A 14,052-nucleotide genomic window follows, 5' to 3' on the forward strand; every position below is an offset into this window, starting at 1 on the left:
TGAATGAATAAAGCACTTAGCAGTCAGTGAATTTTTGAGCATCATGTCGAGTATAACTTTCTGTGGTATCAGTTCTTCCCCGGCAATTCGGATCAAATGGGTGTTCGATGTTCGTCAAGGCTCAAGCATTGAAGCAATTCAACCTTGTCACTGTCTTTCTTACCACGATGACCACCGATGCGTACGTGTGTTATGCTCTGTCGTCGTCCCCCTCTGAAAAGCTCACTGATTTCCACAGCTCCGCCTGGTTCGATGACACGGGCAGGCCATGTCCACCACCGCCGTTGCCAGTGTGTCTTAGAGAGCCACCGCTCTGGACCGCAAATCCCTACAAGATAACTCCGAAGGCCTTTGCTATCCCCCTAATGTATGCCGATATGATTCTCTTCGTCGAAAAACATCTACCAGATGATAAATCTGATGACCACGAGAAACAGGACATCTTCCTCGCCCGATACTACGAGTTCTTCCCACCAGAGCTAGATCGCCTTGCCTTTCTCATTGTCCCTTTGAAGGGGCAGAATGGTGGACGCGTTTTATGGGAGCCAATTGGCCTAGTCGTCGGTACCAACCTCAGCGAGGAGGACATGGAGCAGGCTAGGAACGAGGACTTGATCAAGCAAGCCCAGGAGATCCTCGGCGTCAAGACCTGCCCTGCATGGTACCGCTTTACGGACCCTTAAATTGACCTGTAAGTATGTGCATTCGCATCGCGTGCAGGTGGAACCAAGCTCATAATGCCAAGTAGGAACGAACCTTGCGAAAGTTGATCGTTCGTCCACCGTCCTTGTCTTGCTTTCTTGTTACGCTTCCGTTTCATTGTTGCACCCGAGCCCCTGTACTATACACTTGTGCTGCTATACCTAGGCAGAAATCAACATTAATTGCGTATCCTCCGGACCTTCGAGAAATTTAGTGTCACGACTGGCCACCATCTCAGGACCACTGCACGGTGACGCGACCTGACATCAAATGTACAGTAACGAAACATGTATAAAGAGAAATACGAATGCCTTGTGCAGACAAAAGGCAAATTCGAAATCAAGGAAAAACCGTGGACTCGCTCAGCTCAGAGATTCAGAACTCGGATCCTTCGGAACCGTCCACCTTGACCGCGAGAGACTGGAATAGCCGCGATAACGTGACCTGTGAACATGTGAACGTTTAAGGTTTGAACCTGTTTGAACGTGAAATGAATGAACGAATCCGTTCCTGCCACCATGTAAGCGTTCCTATTGCTTTCACGGAATGCTACAGAATGATTGATACAAGACGTTACGCTCGTCTAGGTCCACCACACATATAAATACTCTCGAAGAGGAAAGCGTTCCCGAATACTTTCAGTTCGAAGAGGGCAGCGACATGGAGTCCGGGGAGCTAGAACTGCCACCCCCACCACCCAGCTATCTGACGCGCCCAGAAAAGTACTGCTACGATGAAGCTCTGGGACGACCGCGAGTCTGGGGCAGAGTCTTCGCCATCCCAGTTCTCTCTCACCACATCGAACGTTTCCTGAAGGAGAAGTGTCCTCAATATTATTGCACTGGGCCACAGGCAGGCGTCGTATTCCGCGATGCCTTTCGGCCTTTCGTCCCTCCTGAAGTCAAACGACTCGCATTCCTCGTCGTTCCTTTCCCCTTCAAACGCCCCAACAAGAAGGTTAAGGTCGACCTTGTTACGGTTTTGGGTGTCGTTATCGCGACCAACTTGACCGACGAGGATATGGTGAACGCAGACAACCAGGACCTGATTAAGAAGGCACAGGAAGGGCTGGGTGTAACGACACCCCCTGCTTGGTACTTCTTTGAAAATCCTTAATCCTTTGGACAGTAAGATTTGTCATTGTATCCGATTCCTCTAGAATCTGTACTGACGATCCGATAGTTACGCTCTCGTTTCATCATGTTGTCATATCGCTTTTGATGTTCTCTTGCTTTCTTCCGACTCTTTGTTGTCTCGCTCTTGTAACTAATTCAACATGGCATATGGAAGATACGCCAGGCGACTTTCGTGAACGTACCAGCACACGGGCTCCAGACTCCAGCAATAGCATCGTGGATAATTCCCAGTCTCGTAAACCAGACTCCATTCTTTGGAGAAGATAAGGTAATCCCACATAACTGTAGAATCTACGACTACAACGTTCTGCTAGTAGAGATTCTTCCCCGGCACTTCACACCATTGCTCGAAACCTTGGGGCCCGAGAGACAACTAAAAAGGACTCGAGTCGGGAACTCGAACAGTTATGAAAGAAGAGACAATGAAATTGAAGAAACTAAGCATTTTACTACATATCTGCATTTTACGAGGAATTGATTTCGTTAGATACGCGACTTGTATGAGCAACAGAGTGGAACTGGTGGAGTGGAGAATAGCGAGAACTTTTGAAAATGATCAGAGATTGGTTGCGCTGGAAGGGATGAGGGGCGCGGAGCATGAGTACATTGCAATCAAGGTGAACTCGGAAATATTGCTCACCCTGGGTTCGGAACCAGCGGAGGATACACTACTGCCAAGCGAGCAGCTTCCTCCCGCAGGAGCCGGGTAATGATATAGAGGCGCTGGTTCGACGCCGGAGAACCGATGAGCATCGAGTTACTCCACGTATTTGACTCAGGGAGTGCAGTCCTGAGTCTGAGAACAAACGGTTCCTCCGCACTATCGATAAGTTGAGCCCATCGGTGAACATCGTTGCCAACCATCACATAGTCTGTCGGATGTCTGTCAGAGGACAGTGGATACGAAAGACGAATACAGAACTCACCGCCTTCCGCAGATCCTTGCTCTCTGGTCTTGGACGATTTGCGGCTGCCGCGGGCCCTGGACCGAGACCTGCTGGCCCTACTACGCGCCGTGGCGAGAGCGTTTCCGATCCTGGAAGATACAGCCCGCAATGTACTCGCGGTGCTATCAGTGGGGGGTGGGGGTGCGAGGAGGGTAGAAGGGTCAGATAACAGCCGGGATGGGCCAGCTTCAGCTGGTGAATTCGAGTCTCCTTCGGAAAACAATAATTGCTCCAAGGGCTCCTCAGATTCGACGAGCTTAAGCCTTGCGAACTGACGATCACCTTCCTCCTCCTCTGTCGCATACCCACTGGGTAGATCTTCTGGGTTCCCAACGTCCTCGTCGTCCGCAAAAAAACCTGGCTCGACAACCACCTCCACCTCAGGTGCGCTGACCGGCAACTTCATGATTTGGTTTCGCTTCTTCGACTTTTTTGGGGCCTTCTTTTCGTCTGGATTATCGGAGTCGCTGGGTCGAGGGGCGTTATTGTGAGGGACCTGTGCCTCTGCCTCGTTTTGCGCGGGGCTTTTTGAATAGAGGACGTCGAGCCAAGACACATCGGTGAACATCTGAACCCTCTCTTTGGGGTCGCGAGTCGAGATCATGAACTGCCACCATTCGCCCACTCCTGCAATGGTGATGATCCATTTAGTCTCGGGCTCGGATTGGAATATAAGTCTTGCTTGCTTCTTAGCGGATGTGTTGGCGAGCAGGAAGCCGGAATTGAGTTCACTAGTGAACCCTTCCAGGGTGTCGGAACGACGGGTGACCATCCTCTTGAGCTCTACGTGAAACAACGTGATTACAGCCACGATTTTCAGGGCCGGCCAGTTGACCATCTCTAGATCCAGAGCTTCGAATCCCTGGGAGCTTGGCTGAGAGAGATCGAACATAGTCATCGAGGGGTCGTCTACGGCTATAGCATCGTATCCACGAGGAATCTTGCCTTGCCGATTCGCCCCGTCTTGGTAGACGTGCGCGAGGGAACTGGGAATGGTCACATCGGGGAAGCTGAGCCGACGGAACACATCCATGGCTTGCTGGCGTATCCTAGCAGACATGAACACGCCAGTGAAGTCCGGTGTGCATTCCTTTTTGTTGGCTGGTGATGTGGAGCGCAGGGAGGTCTCGGGGGAGAGTTTGTTGATGCTGGCGGAAGACGTGATCGTGAGCTGAGGAATTACTTTGACCTGCTTCGATATCGCCTGCGCTAGGTCGTGAAGGATGAGATCCCAGAATGCATGGGTGTGGCTCTCCAGACGGCGATAGTTCATTCTCGTACTGTAACCGAAAGCCATTGCAATCTGGTAGTCCACTCGCCGCTCGGAGGTCTGGGCCAGACAGAAATCGCTAAAGACAACCCGCTCTGACATGGGTAATGGACGACGGATTATGCAGAGGTAAGGAGATCGAGTAAAATGGGGGATGAGACTCTAAGCTTTACCCACAATAGTCGATGCTATTTTGAACCTCCCCGATGCGTGTATCTGATCTATCATTTGGCTTCAAAAACCACCAGACGGCGGCCCAGCCCACGTGTCTCTATTCTCACTTCGACCCTTGGGAGCTTCTGAAGACTTCTAGAAATCTGCTGAAGCTATCGTTTCACCATTGTTGTCTGCATCGGGACTTTCAGAGCGTCCCTAACCTGTAGCTGTGCCGCTGTTGTCTCCGAGTCTTTGGTATTGGCCAAGAATGTCCTGCCAGTCATGGGGTTCCAATCTCGTTATGGATCTGATTGTACAGATTGAGGACAACAGAGACCGTACTGTATGTGTGTGTGGCTTCGAGCACGTATGCTGGCAAGAAGCGGAGATTGAGAACTTGAAGAGGCCAAGGTACCCCGAGCGATCGGTGCGAACCTCATAAAATGGATCCAAGTCGGATCAGAGTGGATCACAGCGGCACGCACCCACGTGACTGTTGGATTTCGAGGTTGACGTTGGACCCAGCCGCGTCTGTTCCTCCACCTCCAGGCTTCAATTCCAAACCACCATGACCTCTACCCAAGCGTATGCTTTTCTTCCATGCTGTAATGAATGAATGTGCCCAAAGGCTAACCGCAATTTATAGACGCTCTGTCTGGTACGATGAAGATGGCAACTTCGCTGTCCCAGCACCTCTCCCGACATGCCTGAAAGAGCCACCACTCTACACGTCGAATCCAGGGAAGGTCCACCCTAAAGTGTTCGCCATCCCATTGACGTCAAGTGATATTATACGCTTTATGGATAAGTACCTACCCGGGGACAAGTCCAACTCCATGGAACAACATCGTGTCTTCTTGGATCGGTTTTGGGAATTTACGCCCGATGGTGTCGACCGCGTGGCATTCATTATCGTCCCCCTCAGGAACGGAGCTCGCTGGGAACCTTTGGGTCTAGTCATTGGTAGCAACCTTGACGAAGAAGACATGCAGCAGGCGAGGAACGAGGCCTTAGTCAAGGAGGCGCAGGAGATTCTTCAGGTCAAAACCCCTCCTGCATGGTACCACTACAAGAACCCTTGATGCGAGCTGTATGTCTACATTCTCTATCTACAATAGCGGCTGGTGATGACGTTGCCCCTCAGGTTTCACGTTGCCCACTGTTTTGCTGTCGTTGTTTCGCTTTCCTAGTCTGCTGTCGTTCTGTTGTGCACCAAACCATCTGCTGTCCTACGTCACCCGTTTGTATTTTTTATCTTAGCAACCCAGAATTTTGAATTCGCCTTGCCGTTAACTGATCTTAGTCGAACGTCGGCACGCAGCCCAACTCAATGGCCCAATGGTATTCCATGTCAGTCGAATCGTTAATTGACGATGACTTGGGATTACGCGCTCTGGAGCCACATGGTGTAATACCTGATATGTTCGCTCTGGCCTGTATTGTTCCGTCATTCCCAGTACGAGGGTGCGAGTGGACGGAGTCGACTACGATAGGTCCATGATACTGATGGTCAGAACTGGTATCATCTCCGAAGTTCCATCAGCAAATGGATGTAGTTTGTCGGAGTTCTGTGAGAATGACGACCGTGCTTGACAGTTGACTGAAGAGCCAGGAGAGTGTCGCTGACACTGCTGTTGAACGTTGAGCGAGCGCTAACTCGGAGGCTGGAGCTCGTGGGGTTCTTGTAACGGGCAAGGGATACGTCCTCCTCACAACGTGAGTATGTTCCTGCATATGATTTCTCATACATTTTAGAGAGAGTCTTCAAAATTCGATGTACGGCTATCCACTTTTACGGCCATTCAAAAGGGAAACCAACAAGTACCACCTCCGCCGCTCTTCGATGCACCCACAAGAACTTAATTCCGACTCACCCAGCTTCCAAAGGTTCCCGAATGTCGAGTGCAGAACAAAGGCCGCATCTCTGGTGCGGACATGTCAGAGACATAACGATCGTCTCAGCCCGAATAGGGAGGGACCCCAGTTTTCGTTGTGGGTAGAGGGCACGAGTGCGGGCGACTTTGTTCTTTGGCGTTTTTCTGATGCAATTAAGGTACGTTTATCACAGTTTTGTCACGGTTCTGTCTTCTCATCGTGCTCAGCTGCTTCTAAATGACTGGGTCGCCTGTCTGATTTGGCTAAGTTGCACTTTCTTCTCTGCCATTGTTCGATGGATTTGGATCCCTCGTGTTGGGCGCGAAACAACGTGTACGAGTGAATTAGTTTTTTTCGACCTGTACCACATGGGGATTCACGGAAAAATGAGAAGGCTAAGCGCCGGGTACAGAGGCTTGGAACTCGCTGGAATGGCCAAGAACTTTACAGCTTTCGAGGCGAACCCACGCTAGCCACTCCGACGAGTCGAGCTTACACAACAGCACGGTAATTCTCAAGACAAATCGCTAAGAGAAGCGATGAACGTTTACCCCAGGATCCACAGACATCAGAGACAATCGGAGTTCCAGAAGACTGGACACATCCTTGGGTATTCGGGGTGAACACAGCTTGCAAGGGACACCACGAGCTTTGGGATCGTCACATTGTCCTGATCGGGATCCGGCTCGGCCTGCCGCTTCCCCCGCACATGCCAGGGTGTGAGTGAGTCGTCGCGATCTCGCTGCATTACGATTGTGACCAGATTGCGACGACCAAGGTATGTAGGTTCATTTCTCCCCAGTCGGTGCTCGAGGTATGCTGGTGTTCGGGTCCACGGTCCACGTAACTGTTCGAGCGGCGAGCGCGTACTACGACGCGCAAGGCAAGCTGTGGTCACTAGCATATCCACCTCAAGACAGCATGACAAAAATGCAGGTTCTTGAACCAAAGCTAAGCTGTCCCTACATTCTAGTAAGGACCCTTGTGGATCCCAGCTATGTCTGTCTCGCTTTCTTACTCTGCTTTCGTTCTGTTGTCGCGCCAACTCGCTTGCTGTCCACCATGTCGTCCGTTTGTACTCTTTTAGTGTCGTTCACAATCAACCATCCTCGCAATGTTCAAATCTATTCACAGAACCTCCTTCCTGTTACCTGTAACCCTCTTTTACCTCTTGGGCTTGATTCTGTCTTGGACTAGACGTGTCGCTGCTCCGCTCACCTCGCTGGTAATGATTTTTCTCTTGATACGGTCAGCTGGCTTTCCAAGACCCGGTATCGTCACCCCATTACAGCTTTTCTTTCTCAAGCTGACCATCTTTTCGAAAACACAGAATCTTCGCTGAAGGGACCGCATTTCCACGCGAACTTAATTCGGATGTGATTGGGCTGCAATACTCGCCCCGGTCGACACTGCGCTGAACGGTGACTCGATCTGATATGTTTATCAGAGCCTACTGCTCCATCAGCAGTCTGATACAATTCTGTGGCGTTTCGCGTCCTTGCTTCTAAGACACAATGACAGGCCCCTCGAGCGACTTCTGATTCGAGCCAACGTGGTTGTCCACCTCGCAAGCCACGGGACTCGTTCGAGCTACCCTATACCATTTCACAATTGCATCGCCGGTAAGTGCATCCGTGTACTCTTCGTCGTGAATGATCCATTCCCAACCAGTCGAAAACGAACGCGAGAAGAGAGCCAGGGGGCTGGTATTGCTACCTCCACCTGCTTCTACGCGCCCAGAGAAGAACAACTGTGCACACAATCATCCAGACTGGCAGGGCCCCAATTTTCGTTCCCCAGTGTTCTTTGGTGCCTTTTCTGATGCGATTAAGGCGCGTTTGTCATTGTCCTGTCATTATTCTGTCTTCTTATCACACACAACCGCTTCTAAATGACTGGGTGCCTGTCTGACTGGGCTTTTTTTACTTTCTTCTCTGCCATTGTTTGATGAATTTGGCGCCCTCGTGTTGGGTGTGAAACAACGTGTACGAGTGAAATAGTGTTTCGCTTGTACCATAAGGAGATTCATCGCGGATTGGGAAGACTAAACGCCGGGTGGAGAGGCTTGGAACTCGCTGGAATGGCCAAGAACCTTACAGCTTTCGAGGCAAACCCACGCACGCCACTCCGATGAGTCAAAGTTGAACAGCAACGAGGCGTTACGCGTTTCAAAAGACAAGTTGTGATCAATTTTCTAGATCTGCTGTGTGTACATAGGGCAAAATGGTAATACGAGCAGAGTCAGAAAGCTGAACATATCTTGGGTCCTTGGGATGATCCCATTCCGAAACTTGCAAAACCTGAGCGCAACAACGAGCAGGCTTGGGATCGTCGGTGTCCTGATCCGGGTCCGGTTCGGCGTGCCGCTTCACCCCCACGTGACCGTTAATTGTCCAGCGCCGCGAGTCGCGAGTCGCGACTCGAGACATCCATGTCGCGTCAAGACCACCACCATGAGGATGGAGGTGATGCAGCCAAATTCTCGTCGAGAGAGAAGCTATTGAAACTGTCCCCACCACCCCATCATTGTCTGAAGCGCCTCTCCATACCTCTCTGCTCACCAGGGACGTGGGCCTTCCTCCAGCGGCACTGTCTGCATATTACTGCCAGGGACCTTTAACTTATGTACTGGTTGATGTTCACGGAAGTCGCCCCGACATATCTTCCTCCAGTGATCACCCAAGTCGCCCCCCTTCTCGTCCCCGTTGACCGTGAGTATGTGAGGCTCTTGGGAGTATTACTTGCCACCAACATGAGTGGCGAAGGTATGGACTGGGCAGACAACCTGCAGTTGATCAAGAGAACTCAGAAGGGCCTTGGAGTGTCTACTCCCCTGCCTGGTCATGGTTATTCTCGCAATCCCGGATCTTCCATGGTACGTGATTCCCGCTTCCGAGCACCTGTCTGGTCATCGCTGAAAGACTTTGGGACTATAAGTAGTTCCGTTTCATTTTCGCTTTTCGCTTTCGTTGTTGTCTCGCTTTCTGTACGCATTGCCATCGCTCCCTACCACTTATATCCATGTTGTCAATACCATACGAACTTGATGTCCGATCCTTCCGCAAACTGAGCTGTTGCTGATACTCGTCTACTTTGCTATGGTTTCCCCGAGCCCTCGAAATCACGAAATCCATGATTTGCCTTCTACAATGCCAGTGCTTCTCCAACCTGAGAATTTGAGGACCGTAGAACCTAGGTTCGAGCGCGATTTCTCAATTAATCAGCTCCTGGTTTTCCGCCTGCTCAATATCCTCGTCGGTCAAGTTGGTTGCAATAACAACGCCCAAAAGAGTGACGAGATCGAGGGAAATCTTGTTTTCGGAAACTTTAGTGGGATAAAGGAACGACTAGGAAGGCGAGTCGCCTGGCTTCGGGAGGAACGAAGTCCTGGAAGAGGTCCTGGAACACGAACCCCGCCACTGGTGCAGTACAGTAATATTCGGGGCATTTTTCCTTTAGGAAATGTTCGATGTGGTGAGAGAGAAGTGGGATGGCGAATGCTCTGCCACCGACTCGAGCTCGCCCCAGAACCTCGTCGTAGCAGTACTTCTATGGACGCGTCAGATAGCTCTGGGGTGGAGGTGGCAACTCTAGTTGCTTGGATTTCTTCTTGCGCCGTCGGACAGTGGTTCGTGAGCTGGACGGTGCCTCCTGTGTGGAGTGCTCTGAGGTGTCCCTGGATTAGAAGGTTCAGTGAAGGCAAACGCTACCATAACGTCGAACCCACATGGTGAGTCGACGAAAGTTGAACTTTATGTTGAACGTCGACGTAGTAGCGGGCTGAGTTCGACGCGACTGATCAACCTACATACATTCCCGCGCCGGGCGCTTGGCTTGGCCAGTCACGCTCATCTTCCTCAGTCCAGGGATGGCGGTATAGGCTTGGGAAAAGCGCGTTAGGTAGATTTCTGGAGTGATTTAATCAACCTAACGCATGAAAAAGGAAACCGTCCCCTCTGCCAAATCCTAAAGGGGATAGCCCAGATCCTTAAGGCAGGTTGCAAGGAGGCAGGAAGTTGGGCGACGGTTATGTTGTGAGGACGGTCGAGGGCAGTCCGAGAAATTGAAACCGTCATATTCCGGTACCTAAGGTGGAAGGTTGGCCCTCCGGGCATGGCAGGACACTGTGCACCTTGGCCGGTAGACCGATCCACGCGGAGGTCGACGACCGGTTTAGTTAGTAGGCGTATCGATACGCCTGCTGACTAACATCTGGTTTCGACCATTTGAAGCAGCCCACGGCCAGAACCAAATCTCCACCACACCGTGGCTTTTGATATTTTTTCCAGAGACAAGTTTTGAATACGCCCTGTATTGGTTCCAAACATATATATTACACTTAGATACGCCCTGTATTGGTTCCAAACATATATATTACACTTAGTACTCTATGTATGTACCTGCGAAGTATTACTAGTGTGTCCAAGATACCAATAAATGTGATTAGTGAGGATAACCTAGGAAAGAACATAAAGGAAAGCTAGCTCCAAGAAACCAAAAAGAAACGAACAAAGAGTAACCTCGTCCTAACGACCAGGGGACTGGATATGACCTTCAATGAAAGCATTGGACGACGAATGTATGCTCAGGTGGAATTTGCGTATAGGTCCAACGCCCCGCATGGCTGTCTTCCACTGCTGAAATGCGATAGGCTGGTCCGAATTCTCCACGCCATTCTCTATGTTGCGTAGCCGTTTCAAATACCAATCCTCTCTGCGGCTGCACCAACGACCGTAGTTATCTCCACAATCCGCACGTTCGTATGCTCGAGCAAGCGGCCACCAAGACTTCATAGCGGTGTGCCCCGTTCCTGATTCCCCGTTTAGATCAGTAAAATCATCCTAAACAACAAGTAGAAAAGAGGGAACAGTACTCACTCTCGTCAATGCAAAGATACGCCCCACATATCAAGTCGAGCTCTCTTGCCGTCAAGCTATCGTCCACGTACTCGCCCATGCCGTTTGGAAATTGTATAGATACAGTAGCCCCGCAGCCCATAGGTGGTTTCTGCACGTCACCCAGACCAAGTGTTGCGACAGCCAGGCGCCAGATGATCCCCCCACGACGCAGTGCGGCACTCATATGGGGCTGAGCCAGGACCAGAGTCCGAGTATTGATGTAGCTTTCGTAGTCGGCTTTTGTGAACTTATGACCCAATGATCTGACTGGCAAGGGGTTGTAGGAAGGCGTGCGGTAAAGAGGGGCGGGGATGTGGTGACGAGGGAAGAAAAGTCGGAAGGGTATCCCTTTTTGCGCGAGGGCAAAAACGACGTCGTCTTCATTGAATTCCTCAGCCAGACGACACACGAACAGCGCATCCACTCCACTGAGCACGGCCAGCCTCCAAACCTTGCTTGTCTCTGGGGGCTCGAAATAATAGTAACGGGGGACGCAGTCGGACAGGCCCTCGTCAACAATGTCTACGTTTGTCCAGTGCGGTATTGAGACGATGCGGAGGCAACGAAGGCGAGAGCGGTGCTTCAGAGGATGTATGACATCGTCCTTGAGGTCCCAAGAACCAGGGTGAGGAGTCTGCCGATTCGAGTGGGAGTGGATAAATTGAAGCGCTGATCGATAATGGGTCGACGCGAAGTACTCTTCCGGCTGTTCTTCGTCGTCACAGAGTCCAAGCAGGCGATAGAAGTCCCTTCGAACCCTAGGCCCGTCGTCCGCAGCGATAGAGACGGAGGGCAATGGAGGGACGAATCCATAGTGAAGCCCCAACGTTTTATTGACCTCGTCTTCCAAACAAGCGGCCATCCAACTCGTCGATACTGTGAACATGCCCTCCTCGTCTTCAACGAGCGTCGTGTTAATGGCCATTGATTGCTCTGCCAGATTGAGTGGCTCAAAGACGGATCTTGACGGATTCCCTCCCCCCTGTCCCACCGCCAACGAAGGTGAAAGAGGCAACTCCTCCGTCACTGCACCCACCTCCTCTTCATCCTCGTCGTCGACGTATGCACTGTAGGCTTTGGTTATTCTTTGCCTCAGCGATTCCGGTAATGGGAGGTCCAGGTCCTCCGGACCCCACTCATCCAGGTCGATCTCTTCGTCACCCTTGCCAAAGTATTCGCAACAATCCCATTCTCTGCAAAATGCATCAAATACTTTCTGACGGGCACTGTAAAGGGCAAGGGTGTCTCTCGAGTTCTTTACTCCAGCGGCGACTCGCTCGTATACGTTTGGATCTCGCTCAGAAGGATACCATTCGTACACCCGCACGTTAGAAACCGGCGGGTTGGCTGCTCTATCTTCACGGGACTGACGCTGTGTTGCCGTTTCTTTTTCCATGATTCGCGCATGTAAGTGTTCGTGGCGTTTGAAGTGAGCCACCCAGGCTGGTTCGGGCTTGGAACTTTCGTAGCGTGTCGTTGTCGGCGGTGAGGAAATCGAGGTCTGGTTTCCGAGAGGCAGCGGTCGTTCAAGTTTTCCTGTTGGTCTTTCATCGTGACTCGTAATCTCATGAAGTCTTGCGGTGGGCGAAGACGCAGTCGAGGTCTGCACCCCAGGAGACAGCGGCTGCTCAGGTCTTCCTGTAAGCAATTCGGGAGGAGGGGCCAGGGAACGATCAGCTGAGGTCATTTCCGCAGGACCCCATCGGTACCAAACTGGTATCCCATGATTCACGAGCCATGCAACAGTTGGTTGGTCCCGCGGTGGGTTAACAATGTCCACGATACACCCGATTCGGTCTGCGTTGTAGGAGAAATCGCTCAAAGACGAACGAAAAACGCCGTCAATCCATGCCACTTCTACCTCGGATTCCAATTCGGTGTGCCACTCTGGGACATGGCTGCTGAGAGTGAAAGCGTCTCGTTTCGATTCGCCATACGCAATCAGGAAAGACAGCGCCCCCCACCAAACCGAAAACCAATCCCTCGACAATGCAACCGCCCGATCATAGCTCCTCCAATTTCTGAACGATTTCTGGTACCCATGAGCCCACGGCAGAAACGGCAGGACCAAGGGTGCCGTGAATTTTGACTTGAGTTTCGTGACAGCGCCGAATAGTTCAGCCTCCAGCCTGGACCAGCTGTGGATGAAGGTATCGGGCATACGGTACACCAAATCCCCCTCAGAACCAAGGCTTAGGGGATGGGGGATGCGCTTGAGTCGATTGAAGGGGAATCCAGGGTCCGAGTAACGCAACGGAACGAACGCCATCCATCCAAACGCGAGAGTCCATAAACGGGGGGTGGAGATGTCTTGAAACCTCGGGTAAAGTGGTTTGAACTTCTCCCCTGAGGACAATTGAGCAGGGTTGGAAGAAGACGGGGCGGTCGGTAGATCCAGTTCTCGGCGTCTTGTCGGCTGAAACGGGTTTACATCCTGGTGGAGGTATGGGTCTTCTTGAATGTCAAGCGCCCTGCTGCAGTTCGGAGAATAGTACAACTCTCCATTCACCGCTTGAAGACGTCCAGGTGCTGAATTCTAAACAGCACTTAGCTCCCAATTTCTACATGTTCACAATCTCCATCAGACGTACCTTCATACCACTACGCGTCAATTCCATTCCCTGGAGCTTTAGAGATTCCCTTGCCCTCCAGTATCCCAACCAAACGTCCCTGGAACAAACGCAATACGCAAGCAGCAACGTCTCGGCGCCTCGACTGCGAGCACGACAAGAGATTGGCCTGGTTAGAGAACGTGGTCTGGTGCAGGTTACTCGACGCCTCGTCAACGAGCACGACGATCACCTTTCAGTGTGATGTGAGAGGAGAAAGCGTTATGACTTCCCGACGCCTCGGCTCCGAGCACGAAGGGATGCAGTCGAAGTGGTGGTGGTTGATGTTAATGAGGCCAAGAGACGCTCGGTCCCTGAAGTTCCCATCACACCGCCACTGATGGGTTCCCGCGCGAGCACTCAGACCCTTCAGCCACAAAGACTTGTTCTCATCCACGACTCCCTTTGACAACTTCCATTGTTTCGTGCTCGGAATCGAGGCGTTACAATGGAGGTCTA

The 14,052-nt window shown here is 51.5% G+C and overlaps 6 protein-coding genes across 6 annotated transcripts; 3 read left to right on the forward strand and 3 right to left on the reverse strand.

Moving 5' to 3' along the window:
• Nucleotides 1-107: 107 nt before the first annotated feature.
• CC1G_10763 (hypothetical protein) lies at nt 108-683 on the forward strand (the record flags this gene model as incomplete). Its single annotated transcript, XM_001838469.1, has 2 exons — nt 108-181; nt 239-683. 2 exons carry the CDS (start codon nt 108-110, stop codon nt 681-683), a joined length of 519 nt encoding a protein of 172 aa, XP_001838521.1.
• Nucleotides 684-1,362: 679 nt separating this feature from the next.
• Nucleotides 1,363-1,818, forward strand: CC1G_10764 (hypothetical protein; the record flags this gene model as incomplete). Its single annotated transcript, XM_001838470.2, has 1 exon — nt 1,363-1,818. The coding sequence occupies one exon, from the start codon at nt 1,363-1,365 to the stop codon at nt 1,816-1,818; it is 456 nt and encodes a 151-aa protein (XP_001838522.2).
• Nucleotides 1,819-2,394: 576 nt separating this feature from the next.
• On the reverse strand, nt 2,395-4,157 carry CC1G_10765 (hypothetical protein; the record flags this gene model as incomplete). Its single annotated transcript, XM_001838471.2, has 3 exons — nt 2,395-2,410; nt 2,479-2,710; nt 2,765-4,157. The coding sequence occupies 3 exons, from the start codon at nt 4,155-4,157 to the stop codon at nt 2,395-2,397; spliced, it is 1,641 nt and encodes a 546-aa protein (XP_001838523.2).
• A 622-nt stretch (nt 4,158-4,779) lies between these two features.
• CC1G_10766 (hypothetical protein) lies at nt 4,780-5,293 on the forward strand (the record flags this gene model as incomplete). The annotated part of the gene is made up of 2 exons (XM_001838472.1): nt 4,780-4,796; nt 4,858-5,293. 2 exons carry the CDS (start codon nt 4,780-4,782, stop codon nt 5,291-5,293), a joined length of 453 nt encoding a protein of 150 aa, XP_001838524.1.
• A 3,740-nt stretch (nt 5,294-9,033) lies between these two features.
• On the reverse strand, nt 9,034-9,938 carry CC1G_10768 (hypothetical protein; the record flags this gene model as incomplete). The annotated part of the gene is made up of 5 exons (XM_001838474.2): nt 9,034-9,092; nt 9,130-9,278; nt 9,499-9,635; nt 9,814-9,866; nt 9,899-9,938. 5 exons carry the CDS (start codon nt 9,936-9,938, stop codon nt 9,034-9,036), a joined length of 438 nt encoding a protein of 145 aa, XP_001838526.2.
• A 674-nt stretch (nt 9,939-10,612) lies between these two features.
• Nucleotides 10,613-13,581, reverse strand: CC1G_10769 (hypothetical protein; the record flags this gene model as incomplete). The annotated part of the gene is made up of 3 exons (XM_001838475.2): nt 10,613-10,896; nt 10,964-13,520; nt 13,576-13,581. 3 exons carry the CDS (start codon nt 13,579-13,581, stop codon nt 10,613-10,615), a joined length of 2,847 nt encoding a protein of 948 aa, XP_001838527.2.
• Nucleotides 13,582-14,052: the final 471 nt, after the last annotated feature.

The sequence above is a fragment of the Coprinopsis cinerea genome (genome assembly GCF_000182895.1).
Source record: "Coprinopsis cinerea okayama7#130 chromosome 4 map unlocalized cont3.4, whole genome shotgun sequence".
Lineage (NCBI taxonomy): Eukaryota > Fungi > Basidiomycota > Agaricomycetes > Agaricales > Psathyrellaceae > Coprinopsis > Coprinopsis cinerea.